At 48.0% G+C, this 21,416-nt stretch overlaps 2 protein-coding genes across 3 annotated transcripts; one reads left to right on the top strand and one right to left on the bottom strand.

The window, feature by feature from the left end:
* Positions 1 to 88: 88 nt before the first annotated feature.
* On the top strand, positions 89 to 13,695 carry CIAO3 (cytosolic iron-sulfur assembly component 3). Its single transcript, XM_082490363.1, has 11 exons — positions 89 to 194; positions 1,753 to 1,848; positions 3,412 to 3,555; positions 3,867 to 3,999; positions 4,401 to 4,535; positions 4,884 to 5,002; positions 6,153 to 6,282; positions 6,516 to 6,588; positions 9,895 to 10,032; positions 11,080 to 11,237; positions 12,266 to 13,695. Exons 1-11 carry the CDS (start codon positions 129 to 131, stop codon positions 12,502 to 12,504), a joined length of 1,431 nt encoding a protein of 476 aa, XP_082346489.1. The 5' UTR covers positions 89 to 128; the 3' UTR covers positions 12,505 to 13,695.
* A 125-nt stretch (positions 13,696 to 13,820) lies between these two features.
* HAGHL (hydroxyacylglutathione hydrolase like) lies at positions 13,821 to 20,153 on the bottom strand (the record flags this gene model as incomplete). Of its 2 annotated transcripts, XM_082490364.1 has the most annotated exons (8): positions 13,821 to 16,959; positions 17,324 to 17,403; positions 17,489 to 17,590; positions 17,775 to 17,878; positions 18,057 to 18,165; positions 18,665 to 18,782; positions 18,862 to 18,926; positions 20,049 to 20,153. In XM_082490364.1, the coding sequence occupies 8 exons, from the start codon at positions 20,151 to 20,153 to the stop codon at positions 16,794 to 16,796; spliced, it is 849 nt and encodes a 282-aa protein (XP_082346490.1). In that variant the 3' UTR covers positions 13,821 to 16,793. The 2 variants fall into 2 exon arrangements, with proteins under 2 accessions (XP_082346490.1, XP_082346491.1); XM_082490365.1 differs by lacking the exon at positions 17,324 to 17,403.
* Positions 20,154 to 21,416: the final 1,263 nt, after the last annotated feature.

The following is a 21,416-nucleotide window of genomic DNA, read 5'->3' as shown; positions in this document are numbered from 1 at the left end:
GCTCCGCCTGCACATGCGCATCTTCACCCCACCGCCCTTTCCGGCAGTGTGGCGAATCCCCTTTTACGACAGTGTGGCGGCCCCCGCCCCCTCCGTTGGCTGCCGCGCTCGGCGGCGGCGCGGCCGGGATGGCGTCTCCCTTCAGCGGGGTGCTGCAGCTAACAGATCTGGATGATTACATCGGGCCCTCCCAGGTGGGTGCGGGCCGGCGACTGGCAGGGCCGGGGGTGGCGGCGAGGGCTGGCCGCAGGGGGACAGGCCGCAGCGCTGTGACGGGGCGACCCGGCCCGGCTCCCGCCCCGGGAGCCGCGGGGTCGGCCCCGCCAGCGCCGCCTGGGGAGGGTGAGGAGATGTCGCTGAGGGTGACAGCCCCAAGCCGGGACAGCAGCTCTCGGCCCGGGCAGGGCCCCTCGGCTTGTCAGCGGCACGGCATGGGGGCAGAGGGGCCGAGGCTGGCCCTTTCAAACGTCCCTCGGGTGCTGTTAAATGAAATGGTAGAAGGAAAAATCCACGGAGATCCCTCGCCGTCTCCTCCAGCCAGTGCACAGGGAACAGAGAGGGCAGCAACACTGATCGGTGCAACCCTCTGTAAGCAGCTGAAGGGAGAAATCTTGGCCCCGTGGCCAGTCGGTCATTGCCACCCCGATCTGGAAAATGCTCTATTAAATCTTAATCTAGACCCCCACAAAGGAAAGCTTAAACCTAAAGAAGTTTCCTTGCAGACCACTGATCCGCACAGATGTTCGTGCCAGCGTACAGGAGCGGGTGGCAGAGAGGTGGGAGTGAGCATCAAGGACAGGTCAAGACTATTCGTTACGGGGTCTCGAAGCACTAGCAAAAGTACAAAGTAGTAATCCTGGACGTATTTGTTGACAAGTACAGCAGAAAGACTATCCTGAAACGAGATAGTGGAATGGGGCATAGCAAACCCTATTAACTCTCCTTGCAGTACTTGGGTTTCCTAATGAAGTCTTTCGCTTAAATAATGCAACCCGCTTGTCTGTTTCAAGTGGAGATCATTGTTTTATTCAGCAAGCATAACTGAAGAATCATAATGACTTGTTCCTGCTAGTCTCTGAATTGTGCAAAAAGTAGTAATGCTGGATTAATTTATGGGAGAGCAAACTGAAAATGTTGGCAAAGCAAGGATGGTAAAAGGCAAAGAGAATCATAGCTGCTGAAGTAGGACAAGGAGTCATAAGGTGCCTAAACAATAAAAATCACACAAAATGTAAAAACACCCTTGAGACTTCATCACAGAACAATACAGAAAACTGGAGGCAGTCCATCTGAGGTCGTCAGAGTCCTTTCGACATTAAATGAAACTTCATTGGCACTAGCCACATGTTGACTGTAGTGGCCACGCCTCCATCAGTTAAAATTTGCAGTGAAGAATGCAGTATCATCTGTAAGATTTTAGAGGGGAGGACTGCGCAGGCAAGCCTCTGTTCCTTTCAAGGCTCTGTAAAACATAGCTGTGTTCTTCAGAAAGAATAGCAAAATTCTCTTCTGGTTTTGGTATGATGCTGGAAAAGTGTTCGTTCTGTAAAAAAGGGGTAAGAAGTTTTTGCTTTTATGTTTTCCCTTGGGGGTTAGAGATGCTGTAAGTAAATCCAGCATAGCTTAAGGGAGAGTAAATGGCATTCACTCTAGAACTTGTGCTTGGGTTTGATCATTCTAGTTTCTATTATATCTACCTCTTCCATGCTTTGTTGCTCATCTCCTCACTTTCAGGCTTTATTTCTCTATCAGGAATGTATCAAACCTGTAAAAGTGGAAAAAAAGGCTGGAAAAGCAGCAGCTAAGATCAGAATTGAAGCAGATGGAAGCTATTTTCAGATCAATCAGGTATGTGTGATTTTTCTTCATTATTGTGTAAAATATCCAGAAAACACAAGTGTATTGTTAGGTATTTGAATAGTCTACAGCTATTTAATGCCTCAAAGAGGACCAAGATGTTACAAAAGTGTCAATATTGCTGTCAGCATTCTCATATCTTTTTTCCAAAGTCCAACTTTTTAATTGCCCGGATTTATAAGCAGTAATTCTGATTTTATATCAGTCTTATATGCTCTGAAACACTGACATTAACTAGTGATGATTTTCAGTATAAGAGCAGATAAGCTGAGAAGTCTATTTTGCTATCTATACTTAAGTATTAGCAATTCATAGATTATTTGCAACAATGTCTTATTGCATTAGGTCATACAGCAGAGTGCTCACTCACAAAGAGGTGCAATTAGGTACTCTTAAATTTTGCTCTTTTAATAATATTTCAAATTATTTGTTAAATAGCCTGCAGAATTCATAAGCCTTCTGCTTCCAAAATAAACACTGAGTTTTGCAGAACGATTTTCCTGTTTACACAGAAAAGGTTAGCATTTCTTAGTTAATCAAGCTGGAAATTCATCTAGAAATGCTACTTTTAATTTTAGGCAGATGATGACCTTTTGACTTAAAAAGGGGGGATACAGCACATCCAAAGGAGTCTGGTTTCTTATTTTAAAATTTTAATTTAATACTGCCTAATTGCTCGGTCTGTTTCTGACTTTACTGGGAAGTGACATTTAAGAGGAGTGTCTCATGGGAAAACTGACTTATTCAGGTCAAATATTATGAAAAATATTTCCTTCCAGTGGCAAGCCACACACTGTCTTTGATACACTACCATACAGTTTTGCCATTGGTGTCTAGGTGAGTTTTGCATGCAGAAAGACTGCAGAACACTCAGTATCAATTAAAAATGTTAGCGAGCTTGTAGTCTGGTTATGCAATCTATGTAGAAGGAGGGAAATTCAAGTTCCTGTGAAGAAAGAGCTCCAGTACTATTCAATAACATGAGCAGCAACTGATTGATAGAGGCGACAAAGCTGGCGTGCTTTCTCCAGGGTAATAACATTCAATGCAAACTGGAGATCGGTGCTTAAAGGCCTGGGTGGTTAAAATTGCAGCTGCAATCTGTAGCGTGTTAGCCATGCTAACCCAGTCTTCAGTCACCCACAAGTTGAAAAACTGAGCAAGACAGACCCTATTTGCCTCTGGGACAGTATAATTTCAGTGTTTTGAAGCAATGTTAGCCCATGCATTTGTGTGATAGCACAAATACACAAATAATTGTGGCTTAAGCAGCTGTTCTGTATTTGATGAAAGTTACGTTCTTGGTCTTGTTAAAATTTTCCTGAAGTTCCTCAGCAAATTTGCGTCTGTGTGCCAAATAATCCCGTTAAAAACAGCAAACTCCAAAGATACTTGTCTTCTTCCTCATCTTACTAAAAATAAAAGATGCTTTTTTGTGATAAACCAAGAGCATAAAAAAGGCAACATCTTTGTTACTAAATATACTAAAGGTGGAAAAACTGCTACCTAATTCTACACTGTGATCAGAACTGAGTCTAATCTGTTTCTTTATAGGATGGAGCAGCACAAAAACTGGAAAAGGCTAAAATTACTCTGAATGACTGTTTAGCTTGTAGTGGCTGCATTACATCAGCAGAGAGTGTTTTAATCACTCAACAGAGCCACGAAGAGCTCTGCAAAATGCTGACTTTTAACAAGGTAGGTGACAAGTCACGGGTAGGCAGGCTGCAGAGTTTGAAAGTCGAAATAGATTGGTATGATGCATCTGCAGAAGCATGTGTGGAAACAGCACACACAAAAAATCCAAAGGATCTGAGGACGTTCTCAGTGCACTGTTGTGTTTTGTCCAGTTCTTAAAAAGTAATCCTGGGTTTGGAAAGGACTCATTGTAATTTACTGACTTCATAGTTAAGCTGGGAGATACTTTCTGATGTTCTAGAGTGTTGAAAGTTCTGCATGTGCCATATTAATACTGTCTGAACAGTGTCGTTTGTTTGGTTTCTTCAAAGACTGCTGCTCCCAATGAACAGAAATTGGTGGTGGTTTCGGTTTCACCACAATCCAGAGCTTCACTAGCTGCAAGATGTAAAATGGGTGTTCTGGAAACAGCAAAGAAGTTGACTGCGTTCTTAAAGAGTTTAGGCAAGTGGTATTGCGTTCTATTAATCACAGAGGGGACTGCTGGGGTGTATGTTAAGCATAAATATTATGAGTGCACAAAGTTGATGCGATTTAACCTCCCCATGGACTCATAATGTTTTGTAATTGGCATTATGAAAAATGCAAACTGTCTACAACTTCAGTCGTGTAATAAACTTAGTGATGGAAGGAAGGAACTTTAAATTTTATATCTGTAGTCCTCCTGTCACTTTTGCTCATCTTACTGTGCTGATGTGCTAGGGAAAAAGGTTCATTCTCAACTGCAGAGGTTGATACCTGTAAATAAGACGTAAATAACTTTGAATCCGGTTTGACTGGAGGCTTTTTGTTGTAGTTTGCTGTATCTTTCTTGTGAATTTTAACAAAGATGCTGTACTGCCTAGGTGTGCACTATGTTTTTGATACAACTTTCTCAAGAAACTTCAGTCTATTGGAGAGCCAACAAGAGTTTGTGAAACGCTTTCGAAAGCAATCTGAAGATAAAAAGTCTTTGCCAATGCTAGCTTCTGCCTGTCCAGGTATGGTATTAAATTGGTTATGGAAATAATAAAATGGCTTACAAATAGTACACTAGAACAAAAAAATCAAAAAGCTAGTCAGAAAAGTTTAAATGGATAAATTTGCTTAGAGGATTACTCTCTTCACAATACAAAGAGGTTTTGGTGTTAATAGCAGTAGTGATATCTATACAGTTACCTGATGATCTCTAAAATGAATCTTGTGTTACACATCGTTTTCTTTTTGTGCTGAAGTGAGGCTGAAAATGGTTATTAATGGGTACTAAGCCTGGGGCTGGGGGGAGGGTGAGCAGACTGAAGGGCTGCTTGTTATTTTTTAATTTAATTTGCTAATTACACTCTTACCAGGTTGGATTTGCTATGCAGAGAAAACCCATGGCAGTTTCATCATTCCTTATATCAGTACCACCAAATCCCCACAGCAAGTCATGGGCTCCTTGGTCAAGGGCCGTTTTGCAGAACAGCAGGTAAAGGTCTGAAGTATACTACGCTTAATGGCAAAATGCTAAAATTGAATGCTTTAAGCTGATATTTTTTTATTTTGCTACATGTTATACATTAGAGTTTAAAGGTAAAAATTATCTTGCAGAAGCCAGCAAAGGCAGTATCTTGCTCACTTTCTATTTTATCTAATGAGAAGTTAGCAACTAGGGCAGTAACATTAAGTGCATGCTGCATGGACTATGTAAAACCTCTGCGTGTTATTTGGTAAGGCTAGAGAAACTTATTTTTCAGTGTCTTTGTGCTCCCATCCTGCCTGTGTGTGGTATTTTCATGTTGTTTAAAGTTGGTGAATAACTTAAAATAAATTATCCTAAGACAAAAACTCTTTCACTGCATACGTGCAGATCATGTCTTGTCTAAAAATTACTTGCTTGTTCCCAGCTTAATGTTCTGTTTCAGTTTGACTTAGTTCTGTTCTCAGTCTTTAACCTTGGAATCCTTCCAAATGTAAATTTGATATTTAAAGACTGGAGTTATACTAATAGCCTAGATTTGTCCAGTAGGAAACTTAAGTACCACTTCTGATTGTATGATTTATTGTCCATTAATGAGCAGTGGTTTAACACTTGCGTTAAGTAAATGCTGACATCTGCATACTTGTTACAAAAATTGGCAGCTACTAAGAATTTTTGGCACAAGATACTGAAACAATGGCCTTGAGTCAATGACTTCTTTCCTCGGCCTGTGCTTATTTCTTGGATGGTCATGAGGTTTTTGTCTGACTCCAAACCATTTCTTAGTTGCTGATGCAGGGGCTGGGAATTAGTAGCACGGAGGAAGCATATTCTTTAGCTGCAAAATTAAGAATTCACTTCACTGACTGACTTTGGATCATCTGCACTAGCAAAAGGAGATGGGGGGAAACCTGTAAAAGACCATACTGCTGACACTTGCTACAAACTAAAATTGGGTTCTATGACAGAAATAATTTAATATATATAAATATATGTGTGTGTATATTTATATAAAAATAAATGTTCAGTAATAGTGGGGAGTATTTCCAGAGGCATGGTGGCATTAGTTTCATCATTCTAATTTGTACCTGTAAAACATCTCCCTCAAGATAGGTTTGATATTGGCCAATCCAACTGCACAGCTTTGTCTTTCTTCCAGCACTTAACACCTGACCAGATATACCATGTAACAGTGATGCCCTGTTATGACAAAAAGCTAGAGGCTTCAAGGCCAGACTTTTTCAACCAGGAGTACCAAACTCGTGATGTGGACTGTGTAATCACCACGGGTAAGCAGAGCCAGAGGTGGTCCAGCTAGTTTCTGGAAACCATAGAGCAAGACGTTTGCTAGTTTTAATAATGCTTTGTCTCTGGTAGAGGACGTAGTATATGGATATTGCTGTATAATTACACTTTAATAATGCAAATCGTGTCCTGGTAAAGATTGCAGGTGCAGTCTGTGGATTTTGTTTTCATTTATCCCCAAAATAAGAACTTTTAATATCTGTGCTTTCTGTTTTAGGAGAAGTGCTAAAGTTGTTGGAACAAGAAGGAGTATCTCTATCAGATGTAGATCCTGCTCCTTTGGATACCATGTAAGAACAAAATCTCGTTCGCATCTTCAGTCATGTTCTTTTTCCATCCGGTGTTTATAGAGTTCTTCAACAGAATTTGCCGTTCCACTACTGTTCTGCACAAGGCTGCATGTGTTTGCATTTGATTTGTTTCTGTATGTCACTTGAATCAGTACAATTGTGCATTAAAATACTTAAATCTACAGATTATGATGAATTTCCACTTTTGGAGAATCTGTAACTATTTTTTCTAGGTTTTAGTAGTCCAAGGATTAGCAGCTCTCATTGTAAATCAGCAGGATTGCTAGAATTAACTCAGGAAGTGTATAATGGCAAAGTAATTGTGCAGAGAAGTACAAACGGCATTACAGTCATTTACTTCAATTACTGTTACTCACAGTATAGCTGGTAGAATCCCACAAAAATCTAGCTGCAGACTTTCAAAAGTGAAAGAATCTAGATGAGCAATAAGTTTGCTAAAACAAAGCCTGTTATTACACTGTGCTCAGTTTGCTTGTCTCTGTTCATAGTTATCAGAGCTACTGTAAGGATTCCAGAATTAAAGCATAAATAAGAAATATTTAGGTCACTCAGCTAATCTCTAGGAATCTTTATTTGTAAAAAAAAAAAAAAAAAAAAAAAATCTAAAGCATGTGCAAACCAGATGAGACTTTAGTTGCTTCAGCTGAAAAGTAACATCTGGTTAAGTGGCAACTGCACAAAGATCTAAGTGACTACGGAAACATTAAAATCACATTCTACTCATCTAAATTGACATGCAGTGGTGGTTCTGCACTGAACGCTAAACCAAAGCATTCTTTTCAGTTTAAAAGAAACGTCTTCGTAGCACTTTGCACATTAATAAGCAGAAAGGCTACGTGTGCGGCAACCTTTAAGAATTATAAAAGATAATTAAGCATATGTTTCAAAACTTTATTGCTCAGGCACCTTAAGTTCTTATGACAGATTGTGATACCCAATTATGCAGCATCTAGCACATGAGTAGAATGTGACACTGGTCTGTTTTTAACTGTACCCCTTGCAGATGTGACACTCTTGTTTTGAAATTTGGTTTATTGCTAAATAGGCTTCCAGTCTTTCTAGTATACAACCAAGTGCCATTGGCAGCCTATGCTCAAGAGTTGTCTGACCACCACGTGTATGTTGACAGAGCTGTGAAGGGGAGTGTCTTTACATGAGGCCTGTTCCTAGATGAGTTTTAATTGTTATAAGCGTTGGCCACTCTCGTGCTTCTGGAAGAAGGAGGATGGCAGATAGAGACAGTATGTTGCTATCCAATCCCTTTCATTTAAAGGATACTTAATTTAAAAGAGAGATTTAAAATAATGTGCAGGCCCAGAGCCTCAGTTTCCTTCTACTACATTTCATCGGATCAGTAGCTGTAGGTTTCACATCACACATTTACTAGCACAGATCTATTTATGCACACTTTTTCCAGGATTAAGTGTCTTTTTCTGACATAACTCACGCACAGATTGCTTTCACATCAAAAAAGAAAAGTACTGTCAGCTATAATAAATGTTGCATAGTTGAGTCCCAAAAGTACAACTTCAAAAGTTGCCCATGTAAACAAGTACTTCTGTTCTACCTGCTTTTTTGTTACGCTGCTAACAGAAAACTGAGGAGAAAAAAATATTCTGAAGTGTTTGGGTTCCCTTAGGAAATGACATTATGGAAGTGTCAGTTATAACATAGAACTGAACGTCTAATTACTTGATAAAAATCTCTGGCCAGCTTCTTAGGAGTACATTCTGAGCGCTAGGCCTCATGCTCATGGTGATAAAGTGCCTCTATAACCTTTTGCTAGCTTTAACGTAGTCAATTGACTGGTTACAAACAGCACGTATTCCTCAGAACTTGGAGCGTTCACGTAAGCAGTCCAATGGCTGTTGTTCTGCTTTATCCTCCAGCACGTGGAAAAGCCCATTAAGAGGTTATTACATTTGGCAGCCAGAACGAGATAAAGTGCCAGAAATCCCAGGACTTTTGCTGGTATAACCGTTTGCTCCAGGCCAGCACTGAAGCCTACTGGCAGCCTCATTTTAAGAGAGTAGCAGTACGTGAGGCCAGACACACTGAAACATTTCGTTAATGAAGCTCAGTTCCTGTAAACAAGATCAAATTAAAAATAGTTTCTGAGGGTGATTGCAGGCTAAAGTGTTGCCTTCTGCAGTTCTTCCAAAGCTAAGATTTTATCTGCAAGAGGCAGCATCTTTGATTTGACTTGAAACTATTTGGCCTCAATTCAAGTGTTTTCCCTTCTGCAGCTGTTAGTAGGAGAATACAAGTGTCACTGCCTGATGAGCGCTTATAAGCAGATCCCTCATCTTGTTAATCTCTCATAACAAAAGCTATTGTTGTGGCTTCCATCTGGTGAGCTATTCTCAAGAAACATCTTGACCTCTGAATAGTTGGTTGTGCTTTGGCATGTCAGTGAGATGGAATTACTTGTGCAGAACTGGGATTACAGAATTTACGTTAACACAATCGTTCAACACCAAAAATGTGTTGAACTTGAACCAGGATCCTGTTAAGGACAGCCATGTATGGAGCAAATGTCCTGGCATTGTTAGGTTGTTCACCTTTCTTACATAACTTAACCGTGTGAAACTACAGCAACGTGGATTTCATCTCTCTCTGCTTGTGGTCATGCCATTGACACCTCCCAGAAGTGTTCTCTCGCATCCCAGCAACGACATCTAAAGTAGCTGGTTTCAAAAAAATGTGTTGTAACACAGAACTAGAGCTTTCAATAATGAATTCTGCTTTTGTTGATGTTGCAGAAAAGCTTTAGCACTGATGAGATGTCTCTTGACTGAGGTAGGACTTCTGCCAGGTTGTGTTCTCCAGGAGAAGCGTAGGTTGCACAGACCCATACCACCAATGCTCTGTTATTTCCCTCCTCCCTTTTCTAAGTGTAACTCAGGATGTTTGTAGAGGTATTAAACAGAAAGCTGTCAAAATATGCATGTCAGGTAATTGCTCTTTTAACACAAACATTCCCAAACATATTTTGGTATGTGAAGATTAAGTTGGCAGTGCATGAATCGGGCCTTGTGGTGGCGTGTGACAGTATTTCCTTTGAGCCTGACCCGAAGGATGCTGGGCAGCACAGGGTTAAATCTGCTGGGCTCTGAAGCTATAAATAGTTGGTTCCCAGGAGAAAGGGAAAAACTAGGAGCTCAAAGGGAGCAGGTCTGTGGCTTGTTCTGTTGCTTTTGAGTCCTCTGGACCTTTGCGTTTGTGCTGGCTGTTCTGCTTTATCAAAGATTCCCCTAAAACTGCTTATTTCTTCCTTTCCCCCAGGTTTAGTGGTGTTGCGGAAGAGGAGCTCACTAGCCACTCTGGAGGTGGTTCTGGTGGCTATTTGGAGCACATATACAAGTATGCAGCCAAGGAGCTCTTTGGAATTCAAGTGGATACGATTCAGTACAAACCTTTAAAGTAAGAAGTTTAAAGTCCTACAGAAAGCACTATCTTTATTGCAATTCTGTTCATGCTGTTATCTTGCTGATGGGCTGAAACTTTCCTTGCAACGTTAAACATGTTACTTCAAGGCATGGGAATTGGCTTCTCACTCCCACAGTTGCTGAGCAATAAATCAGCCAGTGCTCCATGTAGCCTTCCCCTTGGAGACTTCTATCCCCTTCACCACCCACATGCTTCATTCTGGCCTGATGGATTTTTCCAGTATCAAGTTGCAGACAATTTTTAGAGTAATTTAGAAGACAGAGCTTGCGTGGATCTGGGCTTCCTCACCTGCGATCAGGCCAGTAAAGCAGATTTGTTACTAATCTGGCTATCACAGAACATAAAATCTTGTGTCAGGGCTTTGGGGCTCTGTTTTAAAGAAAACAAGTCATTTGAGTTTGGGCATGGATGCTTATTCAGCGGAGGCTCCTTCTAGCTTCCCAGTTATAATGTTAAGGTACCGTTTGTAAAAAATTATACCCCTGATTAGCAATATTTATGTTCAGGATTCTCTGGTCTAGGAAGCAGAAGAAACAGTCCCCTTGAGTCTCAATATTAAGTACTTGATAAAAATCAAATTACTTATTCTTTTATTGGGAGCAGGTATTTCCACTGAGCTTAGGAGTCTGGAAGCTTTCAATAATGGTTTGCTCAGTGGTTTTATAACCTGCTACAACTTAAAAGTTTCCTCAGCGGCCTCACTAATGTAGAAGTTGGCTGAAGCCAACTCAGAAGGCCTGTCACAATGAAACTTTTGCTTAGGCTCCGCTTGCTTAGCTTTTAAGGATTTATTCAACACAGGTGTCCTTCAGCAAACTCCGTTCAGGTGGCAGGTCCTCGAACAAGACTGGAAAAGGATCTATAAGCTAGTTCTGTCATCTGTTTTGTTTGGGTGGCAAAGAACTAGGACAGCTTTTTTGAATAAGATTTCACAAAGAACTTTGTTTTAGCACAGGGCTCCTTGAAGTTTAAAATAGAAGTTAATTTGGATGAGACGTTTTCTCTGCTCTTGTTCCTCAGAAACAAGGACTTCCAGGAGGTGACACTGGAGAAGGACGGAGTAGTGCTGCTCCAGTTTGCTTTGGCATACGGGTTTCGAAACATACAGAACTTGGTGCAAAAGCTGAAACGAGGGAAGTCGCCCTATCACTATGTCGAAGTCATGGCCTGCCCATCAGGTAAGACCGCAAAGGGATTTCACTGTTACGGTCCATAGCTGTAAGAAGCTATATGAAACTATATCTAAAATCTAAGAACAATAGGCAATTTCTCACGTCCTGAGTGTTGTGGCAAAGCCTTCAAACTCTTGAGATGTGACAGTCACAGCATCAGAATTTCAAAGTTGTTTGCGTGTATCTTTTCCTACCTAGAAGCTAGTAATTCTTCAGGATTTAAGTAATTACAGTTAAATTCCATTGCACCAAATTTGCATAATTAGTGCTTTTAAGGAGGTCCTCCTGCTTTTCTGAGCTCTTTGGTACATGAGGAGATTCTTCCTCTAGAATTACACAAAATTGACCGTTACACTTTTAGAGAACACTTGCTATGGCTGGTGAAGAAAATCTCTTTCTACCTATTTTATTCCCTTTTCCACTTTGTGCTAAGCCCTCCTTTTTCTCCCTCCTGCTTCTCTTTGAATCTGCTCGCAGAGTGCACGCTTGAGCCCAGCCTGACGCGACTCTGAGCAAACCGCTCTCTCTCCCCACGGGTCTGCTCAGCACCAGGACATCGCTTAGGGCAACCACACGCTGCGTAGCTCAACTCATAGCACGCTTCCACCCCAACAGCAAACCCCGAACATACCCAGGGATGCTTATCTTACCTTCAGTTGAGACTCCGGGGCTGTTCTCACCTGGATTGTGTTCTGGCCCTTTTCTGGAGGCACGAGATAAGAGCCAGAGCTCCCTGCTCCTTCTTGCCTCTGTCTCCCCGGCACGTCCCAGCCTGCCTCGGCAGCCCTCCCGCAGCTGGCTGCCGGCTGAATTAGCACTGGGGCACACCAGGCCACTGATCTCCCCTCTCGGCCTGCAGCCCCCCTGCTGCTGTTGGATAACTGGGGAGTAAACCACAATTATAATGGTGTTTTCATTTCTGTAACTCTTTGCAGGTGCAGAGTAAATTAACTAGAGCTGGGTGGGGGAGGTTTTGTGATAAAGCTAAAGTGCTTTCTCAACTCAGTGACGTTTTCTCACTTTGTTGCACATAGGCTGTTTGAATGGAGGTGGTCAGATCAAACTAGATGGGGAATCCAGCAAGGACCAGCTTCAGCAAGTTGAGAGGCTGTATGAGTCTCTTAAGACTGAAATTCCAGAGAAGAACCGGACTGTAAATGAACTGTATGAGCAGTGGCTGGGTGGCGCGGAGTCAGAAAAGGCTGCAAAAGCTTTGCATACAGAGTACCACGCAGTGGAGAAAACAAGCACGGGATTTAATATCAAATGGTGAAGACTGATGCTGTGAAGCCCAGATGCAGATACTCGGTGCCTTTTTAACTCAATTATATTTAAGATTCTCAAAAGACAGCTAAAGTTTTATGCCGACACTGGGAGTTCGCAATTTTTGATTCTCGTTAGGGACCAGAAGGTAATGTGCGTATAGGCAGGCAATATTAATTCCTACAGCTTTATAATTATTGAGGTGATGTAAATAAAACCAAAACACTACTTAAAACACATGTCAAAAGAAGCAGTAACGCATCCTAGCCTCTACACAGTCTTCAAGGACTAAATCTGCGCTCCCTTTACAACCCTGTTCCTATCAGAACTGATGAATTTAAGGCACTGAAGGATTTGCCTTGCAGTAGACCGTAGCCTCACCGAGATGAGCTTTATGCTACGTGACAGTATTACTCGCCTAGCCCTTGCTGTATTTCACAGCGCTGTTTTATGGCTGTCTCTGTCGGGACATCCTCATTTAGTTATAAATGGTCTAATTAGACCTTGGGTTCTGTTTTTCCATTTCACTGCCCCTGACTGGCTGCCCTTGAGGTCCAGCTGCAGCATCTTTGCCCTGTCAGAGGGGGTGGGTACCAGCAGCCTGGGATCACATGAGAAGCATCATCTGGAGGGCTGTTTTATTGCCTGCTGAAATGTGAATTGAATGAATGTTTAAGAAAAACAAGCTAGAGTGATTTTTTTTTCCCTTTTAATTATAACAATTATCTATAACTGTGGGCATTGCATCACATCTCTCTCTCTCCCTAAATACACAGTAGAGAGAGTCACAGAATTGTCACATCTACCCCATCCTCAACAGCCAGTTACTGATGGATGACATCTGTAAATTCAGAGGAAACAATTTTTTACAGTGTTTCAAGTAAGAATTTATTGCCAGCTTTTTATCCAACGAAGGACAAAGTCCTTGGTGTCTCTGAGAGGTGTTACTTCACAAAAGTTAATAGAAGGCGGCTGTAAGATGTAATCATTACAACAAGTAGTTTACCAGAACAATCCAAGAGGTTAGTCAAAACACATCTGGTTTACCGCAGTGTATTACGATGCCTTGCCAGAAGACAGATGGATGTGAAACAGATTCGGTCTTTTGTTACTGGAGATGATGTGTGCTTGTCTTGCTATCTGTATTTTTACACACGGGTATTTTCAGAACTATTCACAGAAAAACAACTGAATGATTGAACTCTGTTTTGGTCTATTTAATCTGAATATCAGTTTTTCTGGAGTGACAATGTGTATGGGGAGAGGAAGGCAGTAGTGGGAGGATTTGCAGCTGTACCTGAACTCGATGAGGAGGGACACTGACAGATGTGGAATCTCTCCTTGTGACTGCTGTAGCTGCAAGTGAATATGTACTTAAGAATCGCATTATTGAATCACTGCACTATTTCTCCTTTTTCCAGTTACTGCTATGTGAGGAAGAAGGACTGTGCAGAAAGTAGAGTATTTGAAAACTGAAAACAAAGCTGCCACACTGCTTTGTTTCTTCAGAGTAAATACAAACAGATGGAGGTGGTTACTGCATCTAGCCCAGATTGAAACCTTGCCCGGACCCTCGTCAGAGATAACCCTCCCCCAGTTACTGCCGACCTTCAGCTTAGGGCTGTCAAAAAGCAAAGTTGTCAGACCTTGACCGGCCTCTTGTGACGGCTTCTCTGGCAGTACTTGCCTGTGTCCTCCTCTACTCTTTCTTAAAAGTAAGCCAATGGTGTAAAAGATTTTTTTAAACGTTTTTAATTAAAAGCTTTCCATTTTTCATGTGTTCCTGATCAATTAGTGAAATCACAGTGTTCATAAGGCAAGAATCTCCCACTGCATCCCCCTCCCCACCCTATTTATTTTACAAGCAAGTTGGTAGTTTCAGTGAATGCCCTTTTCCATGCATAGATTTATAACGCACAGTGTTATGCTAAACCAAAAAATTTTTATCACAGCAAGATGCTAATGCAAAGTCAGTCCAGTACGCTGCAGTGCTGAGACCAGAAACTCTGTACATCAGTGCAAAAGAAACACATTCTGTTTCTGTTGACAACATGCACATCAGGCCAGAAGTGCACAAATAAATAAAGCTAAATTAGCTGTAGATTAAACAGTTGGGGGGGGGGACGCGTCTACATTTTGTCTCTTCTCTGGTTACCAACATGCACGCTGCTACAGCCGTCAAAGGACTCTCCACTCAGAACTCACCGAGACCTCAGCTCCTACAGACACTCCTGGGTGTCTGTTCTTGCCGTGGTATCAGGAACAACTTGAATTTCTCCCAGCCTTTGAGCTGCATGCCGCTGCTGTCAACGTGAGCAGACTCGGTGCTAGTTCAAGAACCCTCCCCGCCCACACCCGGGTGCATCTCTGCTCCCAGTACCGATAAACTTCCAGGGGAACACCCAGGTAACATCTACAAACTGCACCACTACATTTAAACTGAGTAACTTTGAGGCAATAGTACCGAGGCAACTTGTGCAGCAGGGTTAATGCTTCCCCCTGTGGGGGAGAGTAAATTCTAATACTATAACTTAATAAAAGGAAAAAAGAAAACCTTTGTCTAGTTTCTAGCAAGGGAAGAAACGGCCACAAACCAGGCTTCAGTGGTAGGATGCAGTTCGCAGTCCACACATGAAAGATCCTGAAGTCAACTCTATTCCAGTGTTGGGAGCTATAAAATTTATAATCAACACTTTAAAATGACAACATACAGTAAAGGATTACGGGACCAACCCCTCTGCTCCTCTGTGTTTTCACTTGAACTACGCAGAACGGGTATAAACTCAGCAACACCGAGACAGTCACACACTCTGCACATTGAGGTAAAGAAGAAAACGGAGACGTGCGACCGTCCCACGCGGCGCGACCTGCCCAAGCCCAGACCCGCCAGAGGGGTTTTCACAGCTATTCACGGAGCTACCATCAAGACCTATGTTTTCCCCCCAAAACCAAAACCACCTTACTGGTTTGTAATGCAGCTCCCCACCACCTGCAAATAAAAGCTTTGCACATTTCTCAGGCTTAAAAAAAAACAAAATACAGTGCTGATTTTGCACAAACTGAAGGCTGAAGAGGCTTAAGAGACCCAGCTGCTCCCTGGCTCTCGTTCCAAAGAAAAGGCAACATCAAGGGAAGTTTCGGCCAAGTGTTTTCCAGTTTTCTGTCTTGGGGGGGAGGGGAAAAGAAAGAAGCGATCGATAGCAGCACGTTGTTGTTTGCTGCCTAAAAACTGTCACACCTTGAAAAGTATTTTACAAAGCCAGTGGGTTAGAGCACGCGTTCCTCCAGGCCTGAACGCCACCTGGACGTACTCCGCACAGTGGAAGTGGTTTGGATGGCTCCCATGAGTCAGCGATTGCGTAACAAATCCCTACACAATTTTTCTACGTTGGCCTACTATAAAAATAGGGGCAAAAAAAGGAGAGGGGGGAGGGGGAGAGACAGGGAAACACCCAACCCCCACTGCAATGATGGTTTCTATTAGCCCAGGTCTGGAGTCAAGCAGGTACTGCTGCACAGCACTGGGGATGCCGTTTCCCTTCCCGCCTTCCTCTTGTGCATCCAAGTCTCCGCTCCTCATCCCTGCCCGTGCAGCCGGGCAGCTCGCTGCCTGCCCTCGGCCCCTGCCGGGCACAGGGAGGGCTGGACTGGGCCAGGAGGACTTCCCCGCCAGCCCGGCCATGCAGGAGGTCAGCAGTTTTGGAGCCGCACTGCTGCAAAGCTCTGCTCCAGCCGATTTTCCCCTGGGAATTGCAATGCAGCGCCCAGGTCTGGCAGGGCTGCAGGCAGGAGAGCCTTACAGCCCCGTGGGTGCCCACTGGTCCGTGGGGTACAGCACTGCGGTCCCCCGAGCATCCCCACCTTCTCCATGCTCTGCCTTGGCTCCATCCCACAGGCAATGGGCTGCAGGAGGAGCGGCAGCTCCCGCGCCCGCCAACCCCACCGGCAGGAGTGTGGGCGTCCTCTCCTCCTCCAGGACATCCCCTGACCCTCCGCCAGCAGCAGCCGCAGCCCAGCAGCCTGCGGGTTTAACTGCGGGGCTGAGCTCGCTGAAGGCACCCATGCGCTTCCTTCCCCAGGGACTGGGCACCCAGCAGAGCTCCCGTGGGCCGGGGGAACCGGGCACGGCGCTGGAGGGAGCAAAGCAGGGCAGCCTCAAAACAAGCAGGTTAAAGACAGAAACCAGTTCCCAACTGCCAAGTCTTACGGGAGTGAGTCAGAGCCGGACGGACACAGCCCCTGGAGGAAGCCCCCGCCACGATGGGGATGCTGCGTTTCGGGAGCCACCACTGCCACTGATCACTTCTTCTCGAGGAAGGGGCTGAAAAGTCCCCAGTCGAACGCGAGCATGGCCTGGGGATTGGGCCGCTCCTTGGGCTTCTTGAAGTTATCCTTCTCGGTGCGGAGGGTCCTCAGCACCTCCACCGGGTCCGTCTTGCCTGTGAACTTCTGCAAGGGCTCCTCCCTGCGAGGAGACCGGCTCTGCTGTGACCACAGGGGACAGGATGGGGACCCCCCTCCCCACTGGGACCCCAGCGCACACCGGGACGGACAATGGGGGAGTCACATCCCCGTGCCGGGTGGTTGTCGGGGCACACGGGGCTTGACTGCGGGTGTCCCGTGCTGGGCAGTGCAGGACCTCATGTCCAGGCACCCTCACCTCCCTTGGGGCTTGGATTTCCCACCAGCTAGCGAAGCCATGGGAGAAGGGGTGACGCTGGATGGAAAAGGGGAGCAGAGTTTGGGGGCAGAACCAACCAACCCCCCTCAGGTTTGGGGTTGACCCGTGGCGGGGCCCTTCGCACCCCCAAGGCACCGGCGCTGCTTACGTGACCCGCAGGAAAGGGTTGTAGAGGAACTCCTCCTGCAGCGTGGAGGGCACCGTGGGCAAGTCCTCATCATCCCGCTGCTGCCGAGGAACCAGACGCGTCCAAAAACCTGCCAGCACCCAACGCCTACCCTGCCCCCACCCTGGCAGGGGCACAGCCACTTACTTTGGCCCAGGCGAGTTTCTTCTTCACTATTTCGTTCTCTGGTTCCACTTTCAAGGCGAACTTGAGGTTTCGGACAGTGCATTCGTGGCCACAGAACACTTTCTGCAATGCCAGCGGGAAACACTCAGCGTCACACGTGCGCCCGGTGCCAGGTCCAACCCATCCTGGTCCCGCTACAGCCCCAGCCCTGGGGAGGGGTGCTGCCTCCAAGCGGTGTCAGCCCTCGGAGCCCCCTCTCCATTTTGGGGTCCCTCCCCTGGTTGGGGCTGAGATGTGGCACACTCACCGTCTCCTTCGGCAAAGTCCCCAGGATTTGGGTGAGGTTGATGTACATCTGCTCCGCCGTCCCCTCGAAGAACTTCCCGCAGCCTCCCACAAACAGTGTGTCACCTACGGGAAAAGGGGTCTGGACACGGAGGGGACCCTGGCCCCGCTCCCAGGGATGGGGTGCGGGGTGGGAGCCCCCACGGGCTGGATCCCCCCCATGAGCATCAAGCTGGGGGGGGGAACAGGGAGCACGCCCTGTGTCCCCAGTCCCCACAGGGTGCACGTCGGCAGGGTGGGATACCTGAGAAGAGAGCCGGAGCATCGGGGGAGCCGTCCTCCCACATGAAGTAGCACATGTGGCCTGAGGTGTGGCAGGGGGTGAAGAGGCACCTCACCCTGATGGCCCCGAACTGCGGGGAGAGAGGGTCAGGACCCCGCTGGGGCCACCCCAGCCCTGATGGGCAGCCAGACCCCCCCAGACCTCCCCAAGCCCCATGGCATCGCCTGCCCGGGGCTCAGCATGTCGCAGACGTGCCGGGGGAGGCGGTTTGGGCAAGTCCCAGGTTGCACATTGTCTGCTCTGATGGCATTTGGCAGCGAGACCCCAGAGAGGGTTGGGTCGGGTCCCTCAGCGCAACCCCAAACGGGCTGGGAATGGGATGGGGTTTCTCCTCCAGTCCAGAGCTCCGTCCCACCCCAATTCCACAGTGCCACATCTGCAACCGCCCCAGGGCACAGGGAGCCCGAGCATGGCCCCAACCAGGCACCAACCCCGTTAGCTTCCAGCACGGTGCCGCCATCGCCCAGCTCCGCTCCCCCCCAGCCCGGCACCGCGCCAGCCACAGCCGCCCCGTGGGGCAGGATCCACGCACGGGGACTGAGCCCCGGGGCACTTTTATGGCCACGCACCGTCAGCTCCTGGTCGTGGGTCACCTTGTGTGTCAGCGCCCCGATCCGCTCATCGGCACCGTACACCCGCAGGCCGGGGTAGAGCCTCGCCAGCTCCTCATTGCCCCTCGCGTGGTCCCTGCGTCGGCAGAGGAGGGAATGGGCACCCGGTCCCGCACGGGACACAGCCACCCCCGGCTCATGCCGGCCCCACTCACCAGTGGTGGTGGGTGGTGAGGATCGCTCTGAGCACCACGTCCTCCTTCCGGATGATTTCCAGCAACTGAAACGGACCCAGAGCAGAAGGAAGTGAGTGCAGGGAGAGGAGGCGACACACACCCTGCAGCCGCTACAGCTGTACAGCACAGCCGTGACCAGCCGTCGCCTGCCGTGCCAGCACAGGATCTGTCCCGTACGGCACTGCTCTGCAGGTAAGAGGCCCGACAGACCAGGGCAGAGAAAACAATCAGAAACAATCACTGAGCAATGAGAGGATGAGGGTGGGATGAAGGCTCAGCTCCCCGTGGCCAACCCCGTCACACAGAGCGGAGCAGGCAGATGGGAACACGCTGCTCCCACGGGGACAGTGGCATTTTATGGCCGGTGCTTTTGCAGTGTAAGTATGGAGGTGCAGCACGGGCTGTGCATGGGGCCACCGCCGCAGCAGAAAGACAGCGGCTGTGCAACCCATGCTGGCTGTGGTGAGGAGGTGCATGGGGCTGCCAACCCCACAGCTCAAGCTGCCAGGCGGCTTTTAACACCAACTTAAAATTCATCGCGACTAACAAACCCCCTGGCTGCTCCTGATTACGTTCCTCTAAGAGGAAGGAAACGTCTGTGTCAACAACAAACGCTTAAAAACCGCGACAGCATTTGCACGATGCGCAGCAGCGGAGGGTGGCACAAGGGGGTCAGCAGGCAGGGGGACCACAGGGGTCACGGCGGCGTGGGATGACCCCCGCGCTGCCTTCCCTGCCTGCCTCCAGCAGCGCGGCCGCAGCCTGGCTCCCGGAAAACATGACTTTTCAGCCTATTTCAGGTTATTCTCACTTGTTTTGGCATCTGCATAGCTTCCAGCTTGGGCACTGGGAGGTAATGGTTAAGGTGAAGTGGAAATCCCCCCACAGCCCAAGGGTGGGTGGGAGCAGGGTGTAACACACGCACACGCTCCGGGGGGGCTGAGCAGGGGTCGACCCCACCAGTGGGATGCTCCACGCGCACACGGATGCCTCCTGCTACATGCACGCACTGCATGCCAACCTCGCGTGGGGCCACCACCACGGCCACGTCCCCTGAGTGGGGACCCCGCAGCCCACCCGGGACGTGGCGGGGCTGCGGCCGCTACGGGGGAGGAAGGCGGGGGGGGGGGGGGGGGAGGGGAAGGGGGGGGCAACACGCCTCTCACCCTTTTGGGGACAGCAGCGTCCACCGCGACGGCGTCCCGGGTGCTCTCCTCGATGACCAGGTACATGTAGTTGTCCTCCAGGACAGAAATCACCTTCACCTTCATGGTCCGCTCACCAGCGCCGCCCGCGGGACACGGCGGAGGGAGGGGGGGGGGGGGGCCGGCCCCACGCAGAAAAACAGGGGGTGGCCCCAACCCCACGTAGCAAAACGGGAAGGGGGGGGAGCAGCCCCGGCCCCTGTCAGCGGAGGGGGTGGGGGGGAAGGACGCGCGGGGGTGTGCGGTGCCCCCTCCCAGCCCCGCCGCGACCCTCGGCGGAGCCCACGCGTGACGCGGCCGCTACCTGCGGGCGGTGCCGCCCGGAGCCCCGCCGCCGCCCCTCCCCGCAGCGGGCGGGCGCGTCCCGCCCCCGCCGGTGCGGTGCGGGGCGGATCACGCTGCGTGGGGCGGGCTGACATCCCGCACGGCCCCCCGGTGCGGGGCGTGGGGGGGCTTCCCTTCTTCCTCCCCCTCCAACCCCCGGTGCAACGCGGCTCCCGGTGAACCCCCCCTCCCCCGGTGGGAGGCTGAGGGATGAAACACACACACACACACACACACACACACACCGTATAGTTCACCGTGGTCCCCCACATCCATGTGCCCACTTGCAGGGCCCCACGGCTCATCCTGCCACGCACCGGGTCCCACCAGCACCCAGGCTCGCCAGGCTGAAGGTGCAGAGGAGGAAGGCTGAGGCACATGGTGGGTTCCCCTCCCCCCCCTCCCCAAGACACCAAAATTCCAGCCTGGCCCCTCGCCTTCGCCGCAGCCCGGCCAGGCGCTGCCCACCCAAGCAGCACGTCATTGCCCAGTGTTCAGAAACAGCTGCTTCTCCCACCGCCAACACGCTAAAATGAGAGGGACGAGGCTCTCCCGTCCCTGGGAAGGTTGGGGGGTACCAGCTCCCACCAGGTGTTGGAAACATCAGCGACACAAGATGGTTCAGACAAGTCCCCAACACTGTTTAGAAGGGAGCTCCTGGGAGGGTCTCGCATGACCAAGCCAGAGCTCCAGGCACGGCCCCAAACCACTCGAGCCCAAAAAGCACCAAAGGCGCGGGGCAGGCGGGAGCAGAGTCATGCCCCGGCTCCTGGCCCAGCCGGGCACAAGCCCCGGTTCAGGGTTGACCGTGGTCCCCCAAATGCCGCTTGTGAAGGAGGGAACAGTGCTTGCAAGCAGGAAACAAGTGCTGAACGTACTCCACTCTTCTTTCAAAAAGAAAATACAGTTGTAACAAGACCTTGAATAAAGCCCCAGAGGATCCCAAAACGCCACCCGCTCCCCTCCAGGATTAGGTAGAAAGACACTTCATGGTGGTTGACTTCA

This window comes from Vanellus vanellus (assembly GCF_965231255.1).
Source record: "Vanellus vanellus genome assembly, chromosome: 14".
NCBI lineage: Eukaryota > Metazoa > Chordata > Aves > Charadriiformes > Charadriidae > Vanellus > Vanellus vanellus.
This window is presented reverse-complemented; position numbering and strand designations above follow the sequence as displayed.